General features: G+C 36.6%; 1 protein-coding gene across 1 annotated transcript in view; it reads right to left on the bottom strand.

Moving 5' to 3' along the window:
- Positions 1-3,795: 3,795 nt before the first annotated feature.
- The window catches only part of LOC141443265 (semaphorin-2A-like), an 81,111-nt gene continuing 60,955 nt past the window's right edge, over positions 3,796-23,951 (bottom strand). The window contains exons 3-15 of the mRNA XM_074108476.1: positions 23,105-23,156; positions 20,866-21,036; positions 19,987-20,257; positions 19,442-19,672; positions 18,194-18,339; positions 16,448-16,563; positions 8,548-8,702; positions 7,470-7,650; positions 6,876-7,151; positions 6,210-6,344; position 5,901; positions 4,625-4,732; positions 3,796-4,301 (exon numbers count right to left, since the gene is read on the bottom strand). Of these exons, the coding sequence (XP_073964577.1) occupies positions 4,227-4,301; positions 4,625-4,732; position 5,901; positions 6,210-6,344; positions 6,876-7,151; positions 7,470-7,650; positions 8,548-8,702; positions 16,448-16,563; positions 18,194-18,339; positions 19,442-19,672; positions 19,987-20,257; positions 20,866-21,036; positions 23,105-23,156 (1,918 nt within the window). The 3' untranslated portion in view covers positions 3,796-4,226. The remainder of the gene's footprint in view (positions 4,302-4,624; positions 4,733-5,900; positions 5,902-6,209; positions 6,345-6,875; positions 7,152-7,469; positions 7,651-8,547; positions 8,703-16,447; positions 16,564-18,193; positions 18,340-19,441; positions 19,673-19,986; positions 20,258-20,865; positions 21,037-23,104; positions 23,157-23,951) is intronic.

Here is a 23,951-nt window from a genome sequence, read left to right as displayed (position 1 = left end):
AAACTTGTAAAAAATATTAATACTTAATATATTCACATAACATGCTCAAGTAAGTTGTTAAGTAAATCAAATATACCTACTCCATACTTTTACGTTATTTCAATCTTATTTTTATTTAGAATTGAATGGATAATAAAAAATAGATAATTAAGTCACGTACAGCCTTAGTTGCTAAGGTACTTGGGATTGCACATTACAAATACTAGTCACCAAATACTAAAAGTACAAATACTTTATTATGACAACTCGAAAATTGATTTGTGAACCTAACTACCAAATGACAGACCTGTAAAATTCCCGCTGGAGTGCGACGTATGGAAATACGGTATTTAGCAGTATTTTAACTTTGAAACTTTTTTATCAGGTTCGGTTACTCAGCTTCACGCAGTCAAAGCCCATTTACCAAAAATTAGTGCCTTGTTTGATTTTTCAGCCATCGAAGCAAAAGAACTCAGTAATGGTTTGATTTGAGCCAATTAATATCAGAACGGGCTCCGTGAGGTTCATCGGGGTTGCGGCATGAATCTATTAATTTACCCGTAAAGTGTGGCCATTACCACGAGTCTCCAATTATTCTACTCCCCCTGTAATTAAATTCCCTGATGTTCGCCAATCCAAGACAGGCGCCCCGTTTACGATACTCTTATAACAGTTTCATTGCTCTTTTAACACATAAAAAGGTTAATTTGAAAATGCAATTAAAATTTCGTAAAAATTAATCCGTGGGGGAAAATTAATCCTACAAAATAAATACAGCCTTTTTTTTATTTATGCTAGCTGTTAAGAATAAGGTACTTCAGTGATATTAAAGTCTATTAAGTATTTTTAGATTGGGTGTCAGGAATCATCGTGGTTTTTACCCAACTGACCGAAGGAGGGTTATGTTTTTTATTACTTCAACCAGCTACCTAGCTGTAGGTATAAAGAAAGGGATATTAATCAAGAACTGCATGTCTCGTTAATAATCTATTTTAATTATTTTTGCCACTTCACAAAAAAAAATTGAAGTAAAACCAGAAAAAAGCTGGTGAACAACGAAAATTTGATACCTACACTTGGCTGCATGAGGTAGATTTTCTTTAAATCGAGATATTTAGATTAAGTATAAAAGGTTCTAGGATTAGTAACAGAAGCTGGAAATTCGTTTATGGAACTCATAAAATAAAGCAAAAATAAGTAAACAGTTAGCTCTAAAATAATTTATTTGTGTTCCTTTTATAAAACAATCGCTTATCATTGTACCTTAGTCATATATATTTTACAATAACCGTACGGCAATACAGCAATTTTCTACCAAATTTCACAATTTATATACAATGTAGATACATAGTCATCTTCATCTGTTGTAAAGGGAAGTTGTCACTAATTTCGTAGGAGCATTTATGACAAAAACCTGAATTGAATCTATTACTTTTGCTCATTCTCTTAAATATACAATTTTACCCTTTTTATTTTAAGTACAATTAATACTTACAATCAATTTGCAAATAATATTATAATTTAATACTGGCAAATCTTATATTCATACAATGTTATTGCTTTGTTTGAGAACGAACGAACTACCTAACTGGAACAATAATTGTTTATAAAATCTATTCATTCAAATTTTCATAATACGCAAAAATATTCATAAATAGTTTTTATTACTTAAAGTTTTATTCTGTATGTAAGCATGCTTCACAAGGCACTATTCTAGCGAGATTATTCTAAAACCAATTGGAATTAACAAAAACATTTCTATTAAATTCGATTCAACCTCCAAGTTAGAGCCCAAAAATAAAGGATTATCCATCAACACAACAAACCATTCCGATTTGCCGGACGGCATGGAACATACTAAACAGATTGTCCGTGTGTACTGTAACATGTACTTGACGGGTCTAACCTTGGTCTAACACCCAACCTCATAATCGACATTACAACAAAAATATTAAATTAAATTACTTTAACAATTCTACGCATTAACATCGGGTTTCATAAGCTTTAAATTTATATCTACATGCTTAGAGCTATGTTGGCGTTCATATTGCTTATTATTTTATCAAATTTGCTGTAACATAGTTTATTCTCTTAAAGTTAGGTAAAAAGTAATGTTATTTTAAATAGAATTAATAATAATGAGAAAATCATAAGACTAAAATAAACATCGTCTTTTAAATGCATTATAATGGATATTGAACAAGTTCACTGTGTAAAAAGTAAGTTCAAAATGTATCCTTTTACCCCGCATAATTTAACTCTAATAAATAACTTTAAGACCTTAGCGCATGACTGACAAATCAAGTTGCGAAGCATATAAGTTGAAAGGCTGCTTGCTTGGTCTGATAGACGATGGACGTACAGTAATTATTTCTTATCTAAATATTTAAAACAGACTTCCGTGTCATTAAATAACAATAAAGTAGACAACGGCGTGTGGCTGGAGGAGGCGATACGGACGTCAAGATAAATGAATGGAGAGCGATGACTATCTCAGTAGCTTCAAGTTTCGGGACCACCCAACAACGGTTCAGTTCTTCATCGGGAAAAGAAACGCAGTTATAACCTATTACAACTGACGACCGCACAATCATAAAGAACTGATATCACAGCATTTTGTATTGGTGGAATCACACCTTCATTTATGTGTTTATAACATTTAACTTACACTCTAGTTCCACAAGTATATTTCAGTCGACTAACTATAACGAAATTACATAGTTTGTACCTACTCAAATAAAAGCACAAAGAAATCTAGCCGGTATCAAAACTTTTACGTCTTGTCATCTTATAGCTATAACGTCCCTCTTGGCTTATACATTTACGTCCCACTGCTGGGCACAAGCTTCTTCTGAGAATACGAGAGTTTGGACTGGAGTTTCCACCCTGGCCCAGTGGGAAATGGGAAATACAGACGCCATTGAATTGCTTTGCAGGTTCCAGGACGTTTTTCTCCACCGTATACATGTTACAGCTACGTATTTAACGCCAAACAAGACTAAAAAAAATGCGTTATGTGATAGAATGAAAAAGTGCTGTACTACTTTTGACGTTGACTCTACTTATATATTATATGGAATTACTTAATTTTTCAATAATGCACTGACCTAGCTAGTTAATTAATTAAAGTTTACTGGCTTTGCTCAGTTTGTTTTCAGTATGATAAATTTACTAACATCGATTCGATTCGATCGATTGTAGTAATTTTTTGTCGACTGAACTCGCGTTTTGTACGATTTAACGCTTGTGCTATGTGTGTGTAACGATAACGATAACGATACTGGCTTTGCTCAGTTTGTTTTCAGTATGATAAATTTAATAACATCGATTCGATTCGATCGATTGTAGTAAATTTTAGTCGACTGAACTCGCGTTTTGTACGATTTAACGCTTGTGCTATTACAGTTCTTAATATTGCACTGAACGAAATGAATAATTCTGATTAAATAAAATCACTTTCATTACCTTCATGACATCTCAACATAATACGGCAAATTGATGCTTGTTTATATAAAACATCGAACCATTACGACGCAGTTTTCTAATATGCTGAAACTTTTTACAGAGAGATTTTTTATTTCTTACTAGTTTCAAAACTATTATTCTGCAGTTCTACTCTAAGAAAATGTAATAAATATATTGTAATGTTCCGTTTTGTATTATTAAAATAAATAAAAAATAGTACTACGAGACAGCGTAGCATTAACGGACAGACGGAAAAAATCACATATTCATTTCGATCAAATACAGATACAGTTAAACTACTCAGTCGCTTTCGACAATAATCAATGTACCGCATTCTCTTTCCACAAAAACTTTTTAATTGTTTACCACAGAGTTAAAGAACGAAGAACGAACTTCACGAACAAAGAATGGGAAAACCAACTATTTCTTTGCTAAACAAAACAAGTCAGTCATCCATTGAGAGCCAGCCAGAAGAGGCCAAAATATGTTAGAACAGATCGTTCTCAGACTATTATTGATTGCCCACTCTTTTAACTGCTCTCTGAGATTCGAAACAAAGAATGAACCGATTCAAAGATCTTAAGCTTTTAACGAAGACACCTCTTAAAGACAACAACTTTTTCGCTGTGTTATAAGCTTCATGAAAAGCTATATCACTGAAGCTTAATCAATGGCAGCTTGTCAAAATAGTTAGGGTCGGCTGTGACTACGAGCTGTCGGCGGGATATCAGATAGTTTATGCAGCAAGGCGGTGTAATCGCTCATTAATCATCTGTGCTCTATCACCGCAGCGATGCCACGATCTCGTTGCCCAGGCTGTTCTGGCTCGATGACGCGTTCACGCTTTTGGAACATTGCTGGAAATTAAACAGATTTTACAGCTCTTGTTTAGTGTGGCGTTTTGTTAATGTGGAATACATAAATTTATAGGTACGTTTAAGGCACTAAATCGCAAAATTTGTCTTGATAAGTAACACTTTCTAGCTAGGTACATTTTAGATAATGTTATTATTGCTTTAACGACATATACTCCTGTTCAGGTTATGGCTCTACATTTAGATGCTATGTCAGATGATCCTAATTTGCGCAAAAATTCAAATTTATTTCGAAACACACTTACTAAAAATTTACCGATATTATAATTTGAGAATTATTAGAAAATATAATTTGCCCCACTTACCATTTGCCGTGTCTCCCAGGCTTTCATCGCGCTTTTATATTTTTCAAATTCGTGACACCAATCCGAGTACACCTGTTTATACTCCTGCGACTTGCTCGGCTGCGTACACTAGAACGAAGTTCAAGCATGAGCACTAAATACTGCAACACTATTGAAATGTTGGACCATGTTATACTTTTCCACAATAAATATAAGAATATACTTAATGCCAACACCCGCAAAGAAATCAGTTTCAAATTTGTTGTGAATTGTTATAAATATCTAACTGTAGAAACATAATAAAAAAAACTGTAGATTACATTGATTTTGTATGACACTAGATATTTCGTACCGTAGTATCAATCCATAACCTTATGATATGATTGATAAGTATGTACAGCCAGCTGCAAGAAACGCACCACCCCTGTCCTGTTATGAGTGAGCCTGCACTAAGGGGTTACATGTATCTGTATTTTACTGTATTTACGTTTACACAAATCAGTCGGTTCTTTGAAGTCTTACTTTTAAATACTGTTCAACACAAACTCTTTTTCGTCACAAAATAGCACGCACGTAATTCTTAATAAGTTTTTTTTTAATATTTTTATGAATCAATTGTATTTTCAGACAAGTAAAGATAAATTTACCAACAAAGAAAGTTCATGACTAAACTTATTTTACATGCTTCTTCTGTAATTAGGTATTCAGCCTTGGAAATGATAACATTTACCTATAGTTACCGCGTCATGTCATACGTAAATGAGCCGTAATTTACTGGACGATATCTGTTCTACAATTACAGGTTAGGGTGTTATTATACCACTCACAAAAAGTATACTAAGCCTAGCACCGTCATTAAGAAACAGGTTTAAATCAGTGGGTAAAACGGTAAAACGTAAGCACGTATAAGTATTCTGGGGTACAAAACCTAAATTTTATTGTTGAAAATGTTATACCTGGATCAGATTTTAAAATGTTTGCATATTTAGTTCTCATTATAACAGTTAGAATTTGATGACATATATACTTAAGTAATTGCAACCAACATAGTTGAAAACAAATAGTTGAAAACAAATTGCTCTATAGGTAGGCAGTCAAGGTACCTGCCTAGGTATAAGAGGGTTGCGATGTACTATACAACCCGGGGATAGGATAGCACCCCGAATTTCAGCCCTCGAAGTTTAGCAAAATCTTCTCTCACATCATGTAGCAATTTAACTAAGGGACAGCCTTAGAATACACAATAAACCAGAAACCGTTGTATTTACGTGCCTGTTATTGAAATCATTACTATTACTCTCAAAGATAATAATATCATGTTTTAAAAATAATGAAGTTCTTTAGCGGATAAATGCAATCTCAGTTCAAAATATGTCAATAAATGTCCATATCTTTAACGTATTAATCGTGTTGCGACTTTCAACGACCGAAATAACGAGCAGAGTGAAAAGTAGGCGTAGGGTAGATATTTCACGTGCATTTTTTACTTTGATTCTGCACAGATTTTTCGTAGTAGGTACGCGGAGATTGTAAACTATTTCTGGTTTATGTTAAAAGTTTAAAAGGACAATTTAAAGGATTTTTCAGAGTACTTTTTCCTTCTTACCTGTGTATATCTATGTCCAGGTTGTATGAGGCGACGAGCGTGGGCCCGTAGTAACACTCGTACCGGCCGCGGTCCGTCTCCGTCACGGACAGCAGCACTAGGCCGCGCTCTGAAGTCTGCAGTACTCGCTCCCAACTATATTTATTATAATGATTTAACTTAAACTAGTGATCAACATTTTGTTTCTTCATTGTATGTACTTTATTGCATTACTATCTGATTTTGATCTTCAAGAGAAAAACAAGTTAGAGGTGGCAAATTGAGCTGTCGTATTACTACTTTGATTACTCGCTAAATAGACGAGTTGTTTCACAAGAGATGCTCTTTGGACGAAATGCGACATGACATAGGGTTGCTAATTAGACCTTGTGATACCTAGCGGGGAACTATGTAAGTATTCCTTACGACAAATTTCACTATAAGTTTTCAAAATTTCACAAGAAAACTAAACTACTAACCCCCTTACAATAACATAAAGACATACCAAGGGACATAATATATTTTGAAAAAATACGAATTTGGTAAATTACTCCAAAAGCATGTCGCGTCTGAACTTGCTAAACTTGTAGAGGTCGTCCAGCTATCACCCAATAAGATCTGCTTATGTTCTGGTGCCAAACATGTCATAAGGTTAAATAGTCCGAAAAGCTATTTATATGTACTCACTTAAAACTAATCCTGTATCTCCCTTTCTCTCTGGAATGGTGATACCACACCACATACTGGTCTCTCAAAGCCTCCGGCGTCTTGGAGAAGGCAGCCAGATGGACGCTTTGCCCATAGCCAGCTCTGACTGTCTTCAGCGGTGCACTAGCTTCACATATGGAAGGTGTGGAGTTAGTTGCGTCGTGGAGGAGCCCAGGCGTGTATGGACGACACGCGCCGACTTCCTTGTCCCAACCGCAATAAGGATCGAGGACGCATCGCACGCAACTGTCGTAGCTACGTGGAAAAAAAAACTTGTAAATTATTTAGAAAAATATGGAACAGTCCCTTACTCTAGTGCTTAGAAGATTCTAGATAACACTTGACTCTTGACAAGTATTTATGACCTATTTCCTAAACAGCTTTGTTTCTGAATTTCTCGGCAAAAGAAGAGTTATCATCGTCTAATAAACTACTTTTTGTACCAATATCGTAGAAGTGATGTTATGAAGACCATCGCTTAACAACGAGTAAAAGCCTTCAGCATGTTGTCTGTGGCGGGATACAGAGCGTGTACTCACAAGGATAATTTCTGCAACTATGGTTGTAACTCACCGATGCGCACACGCTCTGAGCGGCAGTTGTCGCAGCCTGTTGTCTGTGGCGAGGTACAGCGCATGCACTCGTGACGACAGCGCGAGCGCCCGCACGGGCTCGTCGCCGGCCGCACGCCACACATCCGCTACGCGCGAACCGCCGCCCGCCCACTGCACTATCTTGTACACGGAACCTTCACCTGGTTAAACAAGCCTTATCAACAAAACAAACAATTTGCATATTATATGTATTGATTTTTGTGAAAACAATAAAATAAGCCAAGTGAGGCGTGTTGTAATAGGCAGTCGAAAAATTTTCATAAGTTTGTAGTAGTTTAGAAAAAAATATACATACTTTATTTAGGTATGTGGCCTTTTTGGCCACTACGAGTTTATCATCTTCGGATTTCAATCAACGAGTAACATTGCCGAAAAAAGATAAACTTTATTTTATTTTTATTATTCTCGTACGCATTTTACAGTAGGTACGAACTGCACAAAATTCCAATTAAAATGCATGCGGGAATATTTTAAAATGCATACTATAAATTTACAACAGTATATTAAAATAACATATCACAAACATTATACGAATGGTTCAAATGTGATAACTCATAATTTAGGGTAATATGGAATCCACTTTTTAAATGAACCTGGCTATATGCAAATGAACCAACCGCAGTTTCCATTACGTTGCACTGCATTGGACATTTTTGCCTCAAGCCTCATTGGCTGTTTATAAAACAATGGTCGGTAAATAAATAACACAATGGTTGAACAGTAAACATTAGATATTTAATAGAATTACAACCACGTTATTTTATTAACTGACAATGTTTTCTTCGTATTTAAGTCGGCCGTTTCAAATCATGATAGTGAATTATGAACCATTTTCAGTATTCTCATGAATATAAGCAGTCCATGACCTGAAGATTACCTACCGGAACTACGCACGACAAATTCTAACTCGAAAAAGCGTCTGAAGGTTGTAATTCTCTTTTAATTTCTTAACCTCAACCAACGTAACGGCATTGCAAAATCTATGGTAAAGACAGTGATAACCTTTTGATTGATCTCTAGTGTATTAGTATACTTACTAGTTCCAGCATAGAACACTGTGTAGGTGATATCATCTCCCAGCATATCCACGAACTGGCGGTCGACCACTAGCGTGGTGAGGACCAAATCACGCTTGTAGAACGCTGGAGCGTCGCCTTCGTGCCTTACTGCTGAATCCATCAAGGGATGCGACCTGTACAAGAGTCGTTAATAGAACAAACTACGGACATAAAGACAAGGGTGCAGGCGATATCTAGTTTGAATAAAAGTCAGTTAATTACCCAAAATTAACATACTATTGAAAACTTAAAAAGGCTTCACCTAGTACTGTCAAAGGCAAGTCTACTTATAATGCAGTTAGCCTTTGCATGCCGTGACAATACTTTATCTCATAAGTGCATCATTAGAATTTACGGAATAATAAAAGAAGCCCACACGAAATATTTTTACAACTGCAGATTATTTTATTACAATTTCAAAAAACAAATAACCACGTTCCATTGAAAAGAAAACATTTGTTTCCAATTTGCTACCACTCTGACTTACACCCACGGATATTTCTTGTTCAGCTTTTTTATCTTTACCTACCTCTTTCCGGAGTTTCACAAGAGCGCTCAGGAATTCAATCCCATCCATCACAAACAACCCTAATCCGACAAGCGCTCATGATCTAGGATCGCGCTAGGATCTGAATTCTAACGTAACCTAGTTACAACACACATCCCGCCTCAGTAGGTAGTAACACTCGAAAGTCAATCCCAGGCTAGACCATAATAGCCGAGGCAAGCGATGTGAGGAAATCAGTGCAGTGTTGCCAACTCACCATCGGGGTTAAATTTAGCCTTTTTACACTCATCATCATCTTTCATCACTCACAGTTTTGTTTATGTAGGCCTACCCGGAAATTAGCCCCTTATAGCAATTACTCGATATTTTTTAAACCAGAGTTTTTGCTAATCAAAAAATAATTCTTGAAATTATGTATGTAATGAAAACTCGAGTAGCAGCTCGATCCATAATTTTAATTGATATAGTTTTTCTGTACAGGTAACTTACGTATTATGCGTATAATTAATTATATTAAATTACAAGCAATCACTTATTATAACATTATTATACGCTTCTCTATACTTTTACTCTGATGTTTAAAAAAACGCTGATTCTATAGGCGATAGGACTACGTTATTTTGAGGTATTAAGTTTCAAGAATTCTAAAGTTTCTTATTTTTGCCTGTGGGTACAGTCGTACCTATGAAGCTTATTGTAGCGTTTTGTGTCATTTTTGTTGCCTGCATTTTCAGCAATTGAAGATTTGTGGTTGTTTTTTTTTTATTTGAATAAATCTCGCAAAATAAATTTAAAGTTAAAAATAATTATGGCATCATATCTAGGATAGCCTGTGGAGTATGTAAACCAAATTTGTGTCATTTTCGTCCAGTGCAAACTGTTATATGGACAGTATGTAAAAATGGTGTGAAAAAAAATATTACAGTTTATGAAATATTTATTTCCTATTTCAGATTACTTACATACGCCTATAAAAAAAAGTTGTGCCAAATTAGACCACGCAATTTAAGATTTTAAATTATTTTGTTTTCTTAACCTACAAACGCTTCAAAAAAATTATAGTCATTAGAGTTCACATATTTTATATCATAAATGCATGATAAATCGACATTGTAAATTTGTGTCATTTTCGCCCACGATATTTAAATGAATAAAACATAAAAACAAATGGTTGCGTCGAAACGCGCCGGTCAAGCGGCGGGGCGACGGGGGCATAAGCACGCAAACACGTTCGTTCGGTACGATTTCATCTATGGAAGCATTCATATTAGATAATACAAGTACTGTCGTCGCATGGAAGTAGGCAATTGCTGGCTGAGTATGAGTATTAAACGAACGAACTTGCGAGTCCGTTTAACTATACAAAGCCAGCAATTGCTATTCCAGCCGAGACTAATATAAACATTTCTCAAAATGTATTACGATATTTAATTTTATATCAAAACTGCAGGTGTATTTTTCCTCTGAAAACACCACGAGCTGTTTCACACACATTAAAAAAAGTCCGAGGTTCTAACAAAATAACTGATACCTAATGGGTAGGTATCAGTTGTTTTGTTTTGTTATTTTGATTTGCTAGATGTTTTTTTTTCTGGAACCAGACTGAATTGGCTGTAGGTACAGCAGGGCCTACGAAACTCGAAACTCGAAGTTCGTATCGTACTGTCCCTCTCGCTCTCGTATTAAATACTGTAAGTGTCAGAGGACCGCACGACACGAACTTCAAGTTTCGAGTTTCGTAATAGCCCTGACTTGTGCCAACTTAGATATTACCGTGACCAAGTTTGAGACTTGATAATAATAAAATTTATATGCGACATTGTTGTCGAGTATAGCGATCCTGCAATGTTTTTAACTCTTTCATTTTTTTCGCTGGCCTTAAACTATGCACTTCGCCTATTATATAACTTAATGAGTATTGAATTGACTGACTTTTATCTCCGCTACGTAATGAACAAATTGCATAACTTTCTTTTTTTGCATACTCTGAATGTAGTATCTATTCAAATAATGAAGTATGTAAATAATAGGTACATTAATTTAAGAACCAAAAAGGCTGATAGTTATATATAAAAAAGGTTGCCTGGAAGCTTAGAGCAACCCGGGCGGAAGGGAGTAGCCATTCGACGCGTTCCCCTCTGTCAAAGTACAAGCCCAATTGGGCATACGAATTTTATAAAACAAGGCGCGCTCGGATTTCAAACTACTAGACCGAATCGAGAAGCGCGAGTGAACGCGGCGGTGCTAAAAATACCGAATTGTTCAGTTTCCTGCTGTAAAAAGAGATCTGGGACATCAAGCTTGCAAAATTATGGTGTTACATTTCACATGGAAGTAAATTGTTATCGTATTATTGCTATTTAATTACATTTAAACAACAAAGACGTACATTATTGTCGGATTCGTTTACCAACATCGAGTCCTAGCGGTACAAATTTCGGATCGGTCAAGCGATAAATCGCATAAGCGATAAAGCGATGACTTAATGATGTTACTGTCAATGTGTTAGTTTGGAGTCATCTGTAAACGAATTATTAGTGTATTGTTGGATTATTTATGTGTTAACGTCGTCATTACAGTCAGTTGGCAGTTTGTTTTTGCATCTAAGTAAGCCGAACTGCATTTGTATGCACATTTCCCCCGCAACAAACGCCAGAACTTTTAAAGGTAATCTACCGCTAAGGCTGCTCCCTTCCGGTAGGAAGCCCGCGTTGCTCTAAGCCTGGAAGAGATCGCTCTTAAGCGATAAGGCCGCCTGTTGTTTACCCTTGTAATTTTCATTCTGTGTACCTGTTCTGTATCGCTTACTATTTTGGTGTACAATAAAGAGTCATTGTATTGTATTGTTTTATATAAAAATTTAGAAATGGTATGTTCATAGTATCAAACAGCAGAAAGCACCTAAATTTAGACATTCGACAAAACTAATGTCAACTTTAACTGATTGGCATTAAGTTCGAAAATTCTAATGATCGAAATTTGACGTGGATCCTGCTTATGACGCTAAAGTCGGATTTGTATTTATCTGTTCGTGTCGTGACGCATATATGTAGTTAATTTAAATCGATATTATATCTATAAGTATCCCAAATTTCAGCTAATGCTACCCAGCCGTTAAAGCATGATTGAGTAACAAACATCAAGATATACAAACTTTCGCATATATAATATTAGTAGGATGTAATCTAGCCCCTAAGCCCCTTCTCTCTCACTCGAACTTAAAGGAAGATGGATATCTTGTATGGTCAAGGAGTGTGCCCAGCTCTAAACCTGGCTATCGCGTCACTGCATATCTAAAATAGCAGCGCTTAGCGTCAACAATCCTACCGGTGTGAAGTTAGCGGCCAAAGTTAGCGGCCATTATAACCCAACCAAATTAAGAAGTTTAAGTTATTATTTGCATTGTGTGTGTTCATAAGAGTTGACAAAAAACACAAAAACGTCCGGTGGAGCAAGAAAATTATTGCCAGCTACACCATATGAAAAAAAAACACCAACATGGAAATGAGAACCTCTTCAAATCTTTCCATAAAATAACACTGGACACTAAAAGCTTTCTATAAAAGCTGCAACTGTTAACTAACCTCATCTAGTCTAGGAGCCACATCCGATTTGGAAACGGGAACTCTCCGGTTTTTTGTGGCATGTTATTACGCACGCTGAGAGCTTTAGATCAACGCTTCAAATGTCCAGTAACCTTGTTTCGTTTTGATGAAAAGGTAGAATTAAAGTTAGCGGCCGAAAAAAAAACAACTAAAATAAAAATAAACATTGATTGGAAAACGCCTTCCTCCTAGATATTATATTAATATCTGAAAGATATTATATATAATATGATTTGCATTTCAAAAGCTTCGATCAAATGCGAAACTACCCATAACCAACATCTAGTACGGGAGCTACGCCCGAATAAAAGTAGGGGCCGAAAATGTATGCAGTAATATAAAAAAACGACCAACTTGGAAATGCGAACTTCTTTAAATCTTTCCATATTATAATACTGAATACTAAAAGCTTTCGATACAAGCTGCAAGAGTTTAGTAACCTTATCTAGTTTAGGAGCCACACCCGATTTAAAAAAGCGGCGTATTTCTTTTTGTAATAAAATGTGAATAACAATATGTTGGAAATGCGAACCTCTCCAGTTTTTTCTGGCATATTATTACGCACGCTGAGAGCTTTCGATGAACGCTTCAAATGTCCACTAATCTCGTTTCGTTTTGAAGAAAAGGTAGAATTAAAGTTAGCGACCGAAAAAAAAACTAAAATAAAAATAAAAAACAATTTGAAAACGCGTTTCATCCAGAAAATTTTAATAGATGATTATGCATTTAAAAAGCTTTCAATCAAATCCGAAACTGCCCATAACCAACGTCTAGTACGGAGCTACGCCCGAATAAAAGTAGGCGTAGTGCGTAATAATATGCCAGAAAAAACTGGAGAGGTTCGCATTTCTAACAAGTTGTTATTCTCATTTTATTACAAAAAAAAAAATTACGCCAGTTTCTTTAAATCGGGTGTGGCTCCTAAACTAGATGAGGTTAGTAAATTCTTGCAGCTTTGTATCCCGTATTTATAATATGAAAGACTTAAAGAGGTTCGCATTTCCAAGTTGGTCGTTTTGTCATATTACTGCAAAATTTTTCGGCCGCCTACTTTTATTCGGGCGTAACTCCCGTACTAGGCTTTGGTTATGGGCAGTTTCAGATTTGATGGAAATCTTTTCAAATGCATAATCGTATTAATAAAATATCTGGAAGGAACACGTTTCTAATCAATGTTTTTTTTATTTTTGTTGTGATTATTTTCGGCCGCTAACTTTAATTCTACCTTTCTTCAAAACTAAAATGAGGTTACTGGACACTTGAAGCGTTGATCGAAAGCTCTCAACGTGCGTAATAACATGCCACAAAATACTGGAGAGGTTCGTATTTGCTATTTGCAACATGTCGTTTTTCTCATTTTATTACAAAAAAAAAATACACCGCTTTCATTAAATCGGGCGTGGCTCCTAGACTAGTTGAGGTTAGTTAGCAGTTGCAGCTTTAGTAGAAAGCATTAGTATCCAGTGTTATTTTATGGAAAGACCTGAAGAGGTTCGCATTTCCATGTTGGTTTTTTTTTTTTTGTAGCTGGCAATAATTCTCTTGCTTCACCAGACGTTCAGGTTGAATACTTGTCCCTAAATATAAACTAGTTTGTGTCATACTAACTACTAAATATAAAACTAGTTTGTATCATATATCAACTAGTGTGTGTGTGTTTTGTCAGTCTTATGACCTCACAAATGCAAATAATAACTCAAACTTCTTAATTGGGTTGGGTTATAATCGGCGCTAACTTTTGGCCGCTTACTTCACACCGGTATCTGGTAGTAACATCTTGGTAAAGCAGCCAGGAGCGTCTCCTCAGAAGGAACTCCTCAGTGATTAATGACATCGATTTGAAATTTGGTGCGGAAGTGTTGTTTAGATAACAATGAAATTACAGTCAACCAAAAGTAATCAGCAAAAAAAAAAAAACTTATTAGGTAGGTATCTCGTAAAAAATTGCCATGGGATAGGCATAAAATCTCGAAATGACAAGCGCTAGACTTAAATTCATAAAATTTTGCACAGCTGTTTTTTAATACAAAGTCAATGATAACTATGATTTAATTTTTGGGATTACCCATGAGAATTCAGTAAAATCTCGGAAATCAATTAAACTGTCAGATTACGCGTGCGAAGCGCGGGTAATATAAACAAACGAACGCTGCCAGCCGGCGCCCAAGCACCCGATGTACTTCCCGCGCTCGCCATTCGCGCGAAGTACGTTTCGTGGTAGTTTTTTTTTCAAATAATGAGAATCCGTGGATGAAAATGACAAAAATTATGAATAGTGTTTTTTACACCATTAATAATCAAAACACGTAAACTCTAACAACTTGAATTTTCTTTTGTGGGTTTACAGGGTATTGTATTAAAAAAAAAAATATCTATAAATATCGTGGATGAATTTGACACAAAATATTTTGGATAACAGATATCAGTATTTTAAAACGTCTGACATCTTTTTAACAAACTGTAATATTCTTTTAGAGTTAGTTGGGCGACATGTTAGGTACTGGTTAAAAATCAGGATTCCCGTGGATGGATATGACACAAAATGCCTATGTACATCAGTTACTGCTCAGATATTAATAAGAAAGTAAAATTTTCGTCTTTAATTTTTTTTTTCGTCCAATACTAATGGAAAACACTAATACCTAAATTTCTACTTATGCAGGCACCCAAAATGACACAATTTTTGTATTAGGTTGGGCAAATGCTCCGGAAGCTATATGCGAAAAGAAACAACTTTAATATTTTTGAAGCCTCAAAACTAGTCCTACGGGTCTCTAGCCCAAAACATCGAGTTGGCAACACTGAACCAGTGCGATTTCACACCACGCCATCAATTAAAGCACGTGACCCAATTAGAACACGCGCCTCGCGAAACTAATGCGGGGTAAAGGCTTGGGATTACTCCCGGGAGACAGATGAAGCCGGTTGCCGAAGATGGTGCGTGGCTAATACGGTGGCTATTGATTTGGGTGTAGTTCGGTGTGATTCGAAATAAACTCCACTACACGTATAAGATAAGGTCGTCTGGGGATGCAACTCCTGCATTTTCTTGAGATTTCAACTAAATTTAAAATATGATTTTAAGATACCGGAACCTTTTTCCAGTATGTCGTTTTTAGGGTTTCAGAGCCAAAATGGCAAAAACGGAACCCTTATAGTTTCGCCATGTCTGTCTGTCTGTCTGTCTGTCCGTCCGTCCGCAGCTTTGCTCAGGGGCTATCAATGCTAAAAGCTGTAATTTTGCACGGATATATAAATGTAAACTATGCCGACAAAATTGTACAATAAAAAGTAAAAAACTAGACGTAAAGTGTGGGTTATTTTTTTCCAATCCTGTAGTGTGGGGTATTGTTGGATAGGTCTTTTAAAACCATTAGGTTTATTAAGACGATTTTTCGATTCATTGATTTTTTTGCGAAGTATTCAACTTTAAAGTGCAAATTTTCATTAAAATCGAGCTTTCAAGGAAAACTGTAACGGCTAAATTTGCTTAAGTATTAGTAGTTTTAGGTACTCTTAAATAGCAGCCTAAGATATAAAATATAGCTAAACTTGGAAGATTCCGTATAAAATACGAAATCCTTAGAAAAATATTACTTAATTTTTTCACAATGGCTACGGAACCCTATTTTGGGCGTGTCCGCCACGCTCTTGGCCGGTTTTTAAGGTTAATTATATGTGAAGTTCAACTTTTGGATTACACCTAGATCTAATTAGATAAAGTTAGCCTGGGAAGGTAAAGTATCCATGTCGGACGCTATATTACCTGATGAAGTTGAGTACGTTGTCTGGCAATGCCTCGGTGTCGTTTACGCAAGTGCCAGGTCGCGGCTCGGGCACGCGCGCGCGCAGCACCGGCAGCCACGCCGAACTCGACGTAGCCTGTCGCACCAGGGACAACACCTCAGTGGGGTCAAATGGCCAGTGTGAAAGGGATGGATGAATTTTGTTCGAAATAAACTAGGTTCTTATTTCGAGCGTTTCAACCACCTTATTCGTGGTCACATTTTTTGTATCCTTACATTGGTTGTAGAATTTGATGACATTTTAAATTATTTTTTTAATTTATTGTTCTGTACTTGTCCTACCCTGTGTGCCCAAGAAAATCATGCCTACAAAATAAACGCTTAAATAATGACCCACTGGGGCTTCTATTCATATAGCGGTAAAAGCAATGGGCACAGCGGCAATTTCTATTAGTGGGCACATCCTTCATCTTGATGCTAAATGCCTATAATCGACTGAGTCCTGAAGTGCACTGAAGGTGACAGACAGGGAGACGTTAGCCTGCCCCACATCGCATTGCGTAGTTGCCCTTTCTAGACGGCAGAGTTACCTCACTGGTGCTTATTATGACGCTATGCTCTGGATAACGTAAAAATATTTTATTAAAAATGCTACAAAATTAACGTCAAATAACTTGTACGCTTTAGTGAATTTTCTATGGTTTGAATCCAAACAACTGTAGAAAAGAAATATGAAAAAATGAATTACATTGGAGCAATAGTGAGTACAATATCGACAATGCACCAATTACTATTTCATGTTCCGCTCGAAAAAGCCTAGTTTGTCTGCCATAGGTATGTTTATTTTTTAGCAACGTTAAACTAATGGTGCGCTTGTTCGGACCATCTGCGCACATATTCGCATGGATTTCAATTTCAATTGTTTTAAATAAGGCAGTTGTTATAACATTCCAGATAGTTTTTCAAAGTAGGACGTACCTACTGAGTGTAAACGCTAACTTTGATACACGTGCTTGAGTAGATTTAGCTTGAATATTCGCTTTCGCTTCAGTACAATTATTTCTCCGAGCATTAATCCCGAGTCGAGATATCTCAACAATCACTGAGCTTTCCGTTAGTTTCGAGAGTTTCTGTATGACTCAGCAGAACTGCCTACAAAGGTTAAGTGTACTCAATTAGCTGTCTGAAGTCGTTGATTAACTTATAATTTCTTTGTGATTCAATAAACGTCATGGACTTGCTGGCTGGCCTTAGTGAAATTCTCGTGAATTGAATTACATACGAAACCTCGAATGATTTAACATAATTACTGTGTTGTGAATTATAAAATGTATACATTATATTTTCGCTGTGTATGGTAATCGCAAATGTAATAATAGTGACATATTGTTACAAACAAAAGTTAACAGAAGCATAACAAACGTTTATTAATAAGGTGGTACTTTTATGAACATAGGCAGTTGCCACTTTAAAGCACTCATTACGCCCTAATTAATTTTGATTCCTTGTATACATTCAAGCAAGCAGGTAAATTACTTGTTGAATTAGCTGATAGTAAAATTAACTGTTGCCCGCAAATTTGTATGCAAAGAATTCGTTTAACGCCGTGCCCAAAGGAATTTTAAAATTTTCCGAAATAAAAACAATCCTATTTCCAACAACATCCATACCTTCCAACACGATCGGTGGAGTGCTTCCAGCTTGAAATCGTAATAAAGAAACAAGCTTACATTGGTATTCATAATATTAGGTATGACTAAACTCACCTGTTCCTTGAACCGGCCATCAAAAGCTTCCTGTATGTCATCCATGGTGTAAGTGCAGATGGCGGAGCCGACCAGCCCGTCGCTGGCGCCCGTCGTGAACACCGCGTGGAACCGGTGCGGCGTGCCGGCCATCTGGTATACACTTTCTGTACACAACACGCTCTTATTACTGTCATATCTTGCTGATATTTTTAAGAATTACTATTTATTTGTTCTACTGTACTACATTTGATTATGATTAACTATATGACATAGTATTATAAGTCAACCTTGCTACTAACAAATTATGGATTTAATTGTATGAAATGTTTTTTTATATAGCTATTGAAAGCCATATTGATGTGGCAAATTTCTGGTAACAGAAGCATTAATGAAGACGGTCGGTCAGTCCTCAATAGATTCCAACTCACGGGACCTTAAAGACACAGGACCATGACGCGTGAAAGCCTACTGGGAGCCTTGATGTGCTTTTCCACCGAATCAAGACGAGGCGGGGCGAGAATTTGTAATGTAAAATTTCAATCTTCTCGGTGGAAACAGTAGGCATGGATTGAAGAGGGTGTCCGATATGACAAATTAAATTTTTTAATGGTCTCGCCAGTGGAAAAACACCTTTATGTCCCTGCTGAGAAACTCCAGAACGTCATCATCATCATCATTAAAATCCAAAATTCGGTATCGCGCCACAACGGCGTATATTCTTTCAGTGGTCGATCTGAGGCAGTGTTAACTATTGCGTTACGTGGCGATTGAATTAATAGTAAGTATCATAGTTTTAAGTAAACAACATGCAAAAAATATTTTGCGGACAAGAAATATGAAGTTAGCCACGCTACTTCACCAATAAAATGTAATGTTTAAATAAAATATATAAGTATTGCTCGTAGAGGGGGGCACTAACAAAAGCAACTTAGTCAAAGGCAAATGTTACCACTATGAATTAAAATAACTCAGGATAAGAATCAGCACATTGTCATGTTAACAGTTTACCGCATCGCTGAACATGTGCATGTGCGATGTGCACACGACAGCTGATTTGCACGTGTTTTCTTAGATAACCCTAGGTTTTTCAAACGCGAGCAACGTATAAATATGTTCTAACTATGACATAGATCGATCGAAAAAATTAACCCGGGTTATATTACATTTTTACATTGTATCTGTATTAGGTATATATTTATTGGGTATAAGCAAAACATGTCAGATTTCCGCAATGAATAACCTAATTTAAAATTAGTCAACACTTACGTATTTCGTCAAAATAAAACGGGAACTCTCCAGGGATACTACAGTTTAGTCTGGCTTTTAAATAAGTGACCCAGTTTTGATTGAGTATGTGCTTGCCCCCGGTGTCTTGTTTGCACACCCTGGCTACGCGTGAATACACGGCTTTGCCGCAGTTCATAAACTCCACAGCCGTCTCTCTGAAGAAAAATAGCACGTATTCTCCGACGTCGAACGATCCCACAAAATTGGTTTCTAAAAAAGTAAAAGTTAATTCAGTTCACAGATATAATACTTAGTGCTGGTCACTGTCCCAGTAGTTGTCTTCGTTTGCGTGGTGCACTAGTGTCAAACTGTAATGTTACCTACTCAATTTTATTTTTGCCAATAAAAAAATGTTTTGAAGTCGTTAGCAATAATAGAGGTAGTGGTATCATCTATACGCATTAAAATATCAAACACTGGGACATTTACCTTATTGAAATATTCGTCAGGTTTAAGAAAAAAATCAGATATTGGAGTATATAGGTATTTGCTATTTAACCTTTTTTATTGCACACGATACTTACTGTCCAGCCATTTGGAATCGTACTTCAAAGTTCTCTTAAAGTTAAACTTCTTTTGACCCGTCCTGAAGTCGAAGAGGTCATTGCGGAATATGACGGGGTCCGCCTTGGTAAACTCGGCGTTAGTGCCCGCGTAGAGAGCAGACAGGCCCCCGGGGTTCCCTTCTGTGACCCACACCGCTGTGCTGTTGTCAGCCGGGTCGTAGGGACACTTGGCAACCCCAAAACCCACTCCGGGCACATACTCGTGCCGCGGTAAATGCGTTAAATTTAACTGAAACAAATATATTAGTGCAGTTTCAGAATAGGTCACATTTTATTAAAGTGAATCTGAATCATACCAATCTATATCAAAACAGTATTTATCCGTTTACGTTTGTATTTATGCTGCATTCAACTAATTTATTTCAGTGTTGTCTTCTTGATCTATTTTCTATTGCACTACAGCGTTTCGTGTTGTTTAATCTGATTAAAATTCTTGCCAATTGTTATATTGCTCTAGAATTTTCCAATATACACCGTTCTATCGCCGTATTTATCAGCTAATATATTGAAGAAGCTGAGGTATTACAAAAAGTATAAAGTTATATTTCTAGTCGGATGCGAACTTGACTATTCCAGAAATTTCAATACCCGTCATCTCTTTTACTGACTGTTAGAATTGGAAGTTGGTGAAATGCAACTTGCAAGATTGGACCTAAACAAAGATAGCTTAGGGTCTACGCTAGCTGGCGCGGGTGCACGGCTGCACGCGGAGCAGGCGCACGCCATCGGACGGGTGCAGTTAACGCTGCTCATACTATTTTTCAATAGACGTCTCCGTGCAAACCGCGTCAGTTAGCGTAAACCCTTTAGATAAAAGCTTGTTGGAACGTCACTTACATAGACTACCCAGTCTTTAGGGCTGTGCGCGTTAGTCCCGCACACGTAGAGCCGCTCGTCGTCTCCCAACGGCTGCAGCACCCGCACGTGGTTCCGGCACTCGAATGGCTCCGACTTGCCTTTACTCACGCAGCGCGCCACGTTGCTGGCTTCCAGGATCAGTGCGTCTCGCTGAAAACAGTTCAATGATCAGTCTAAATAGTGACAAGACAGTTCTCTATCATCATCAGCCGGTAGATGTCAAAGGTCTCCCCCTTAGAATGCCACAATAAACTACAACTCGCCACTTGTAACCACCGGTTTCCCGCGACTCTCACGATGACGTCAGTTCACCTGATGGGAGGCCTGCCATCGCTTCGTCAGTTCTCTATTGTTATAAAAGCCAAGTTTTACGCAATACACCAACTCTTTGCAGTGTAAATGTTTTTAAAGTAAACCTCCATACCTATTCTATAAGGTTTTCCTCCCAATACTACTCTACCGATGGTACTTATAGTTATTGTAAAATGACTGACCTAAAATCAGGAAGATAGAGAAGATTTTGCAAAACTAGTTATAACGGTTTTATTTTAGGAATTACTGACCCTAGCCCATAACTGACACAATACTGTTTTCGATACTTTAGTTTGCCTGAATTTTTATTCCATTATTTGTCATAAAGGGATTTATATCTCAAACAGTTTTACCCACAAAGGAACCAAGAACGGTATAGGTACATATTATATGCGTTTGGGGTAAGAGCACGGCATGAGGTTGTATGTTAGCGTTTGTTGTTGTTGTATGTCGGTAATCGGATTTTGTGAGGTTTATTGATTATTTAGTATTTCTCAGAATTGCTATAAAAGATAGGTAACTTAACTTACCTACTGCATAGTCAAAATACCACCAACGGGACTTATCACGCTAAGAACACACGAGTAATATTTACCTCGACGTTTTGGCGGTGTGTGTTCGGAGGGACGATCGGACGTTGTTAGTGTTGTGTGTCGGTGTGATGGGGTGACAAATAAAAAAATGACCAAGTGCGGGTAGTTCGTGATACGAGTGCCGGTACTATTAGTGATTAAGTGCGGGTAGTTCGAAGGACTCGCGCTGCTGGGCAGACTTGACACCCCACACTTCAGTCTACTCGTGACCACGGCCACTGCAATGTTGCCGAAACGTCGAGGTAAATATTACTCGTGTGTGTTAGCGTGATAAGTCCCGTTGGTGGTATTTTGACTATGAGTGAAAATCACGAAAGTTTAACTTACTGCATTTTTTATGATGATATTTCAACTCATTCCATATATTTTACGGCAAACGTTGATTATTGCAATACTTTCGGAGCTCTATCATCATGATCTCATCATCTCGTCTGTCATAATAAGAGGACTTGAGCCTTAGTTCCTACATGGGCCCGGCACGGGTTGGAAACTTCGTAGACACCATTGAATTTTTTCGCAAGTGTGTGCAGGTTTTCTCACGATGTTTACTGAGTTCTAAATCAATTGGACCATTGAAAGCACTATTCCTTGTTTAGTTCAATTTCATTAGCAAATAGCCACTCTGAGTCTCATCGAAATATCGGGACATCATGAAGAGTTAATCACGATCTAGGTACCATCAGCCAAATATGTGGTCTACCACCCTAAAGCTGATAATCGTTTGTATGTCATAAAACAATAATGCCAATAGACGTTGTCTGTCAACTTGAAAGTTCGACTTTAGCGACATATTAATTTGATAGGAACTTGTTTAACAATTGGTAGACCACTTATTTGACTGATTCCGTAATAAATATATCTTGTGTAAATAACTGTGAACTCTTACAGTAAACTAGCGACCACATCATTTATATTTTTTCTTCACTATTATGAGTTAATCTTTTATAACGCACCCTTAATTACTTTTCTCGCGTCTACAAAAGCAATTAAGCGATATAACGCTCATTAACTAAGTAAAGCGCCATTTAATAAAGTGCTTCTTCGGTATGTGAATACGTAACATGTTTTACAGCTAAAGTGTTAATGTAATTATAAAAACAGAAGCGCTTAAAAGGATTCCCTTCTCATAAAGTGATGGCACTTGTGGTGAATGTGACTGTCAAGTTTACTTATGTTCTTCATATTATCTAATTAATATAACTATTTTTTAAATTTAATAAATTGTATGAAATATCTTGAATAAATAGCCTAACCTAACTACTTGTACTATTATTTATTTTGTGCTATTTAGTTATTTAAAAAAAACTACTTACTTCACAGTGGGATTGACTAATATCTGACATATTCAATTTAAAAACTCGATCCCTGAAACAAAACAAAACATTAAAAAACAATACATAATTCAAAAATTTCTTGTTAATTTAAAGCAGCAAGCAGCCAAATAGAGTTGACAAGGAGCAACAGAGTGGAGCGAATAGTTTTTGTCGCCGGCATATGTGCAGAATGCGGCCATTTTATTTGTTTTACCCGCCTCATGGAATTGTTCAACGGGCCGCATAAATTACCGCTGGAAATCCCTGAACGCTCTATTTTTCTGAATAAGTCAGTGTCCATAATTGCACATTCTATGCGTGTTTCTTCTACTTTTCTCTATTTTAAAAGGAGTAACGTTGGTTTTTAAGTTAAATAAAAAATATTATCAATACTTAGTTGCAAAAGTGCCCAGAAATTGACATTAGATTATAATACATGGATGGATTTGACTATAATACTTAATTTTAAATCCTAAATTAGAAAAAACCACGTAATATTTTAACCAAGTGTTCTTAAATAACGTGGCCGCATGGCTTAGAATTAGATAACTTATAAAGCATAAACGATAATCATTATATCAAATATTAATATAGATTAGTAATGTGAAAACTGAATTAAAGGCCTTTTATTAAATGTTTCGTTAAATTATAGTTGTTCGCTATTTTACTGTAGCAAGTGTAAATGCGAGCAGAACTAACATTAATTGTGTTTTCATGTTGTCTCTGAAGTTAGTCGGCGGCTTTGATCACAGTTCAGTGCACAGAGCGAATTATCGGCGCTTTTGTTATTTATTAAAGTATTGCGCTGGATCATGCAAGTTAATGTTAAGTCACTCCGTTATTTTAC

The sequence above is a fragment of the Choristoneura fumiferana genome, chromosome 2, assembly GCF_025370935.1.
Source record: "Choristoneura fumiferana chromosome 2, NRCan_CFum_1, whole genome shotgun sequence".
NCBI classification, from domain to species: domain Eukaryota; kingdom Metazoa; phylum Arthropoda; class Insecta; order Lepidoptera; family Tortricidae; genus Choristoneura; species Choristoneura fumiferana.
The sequence above is the reverse complement of the archived record's forward strand: the minus strand, read 5'-3'. Positions and strand labels throughout refer to the sequence as shown.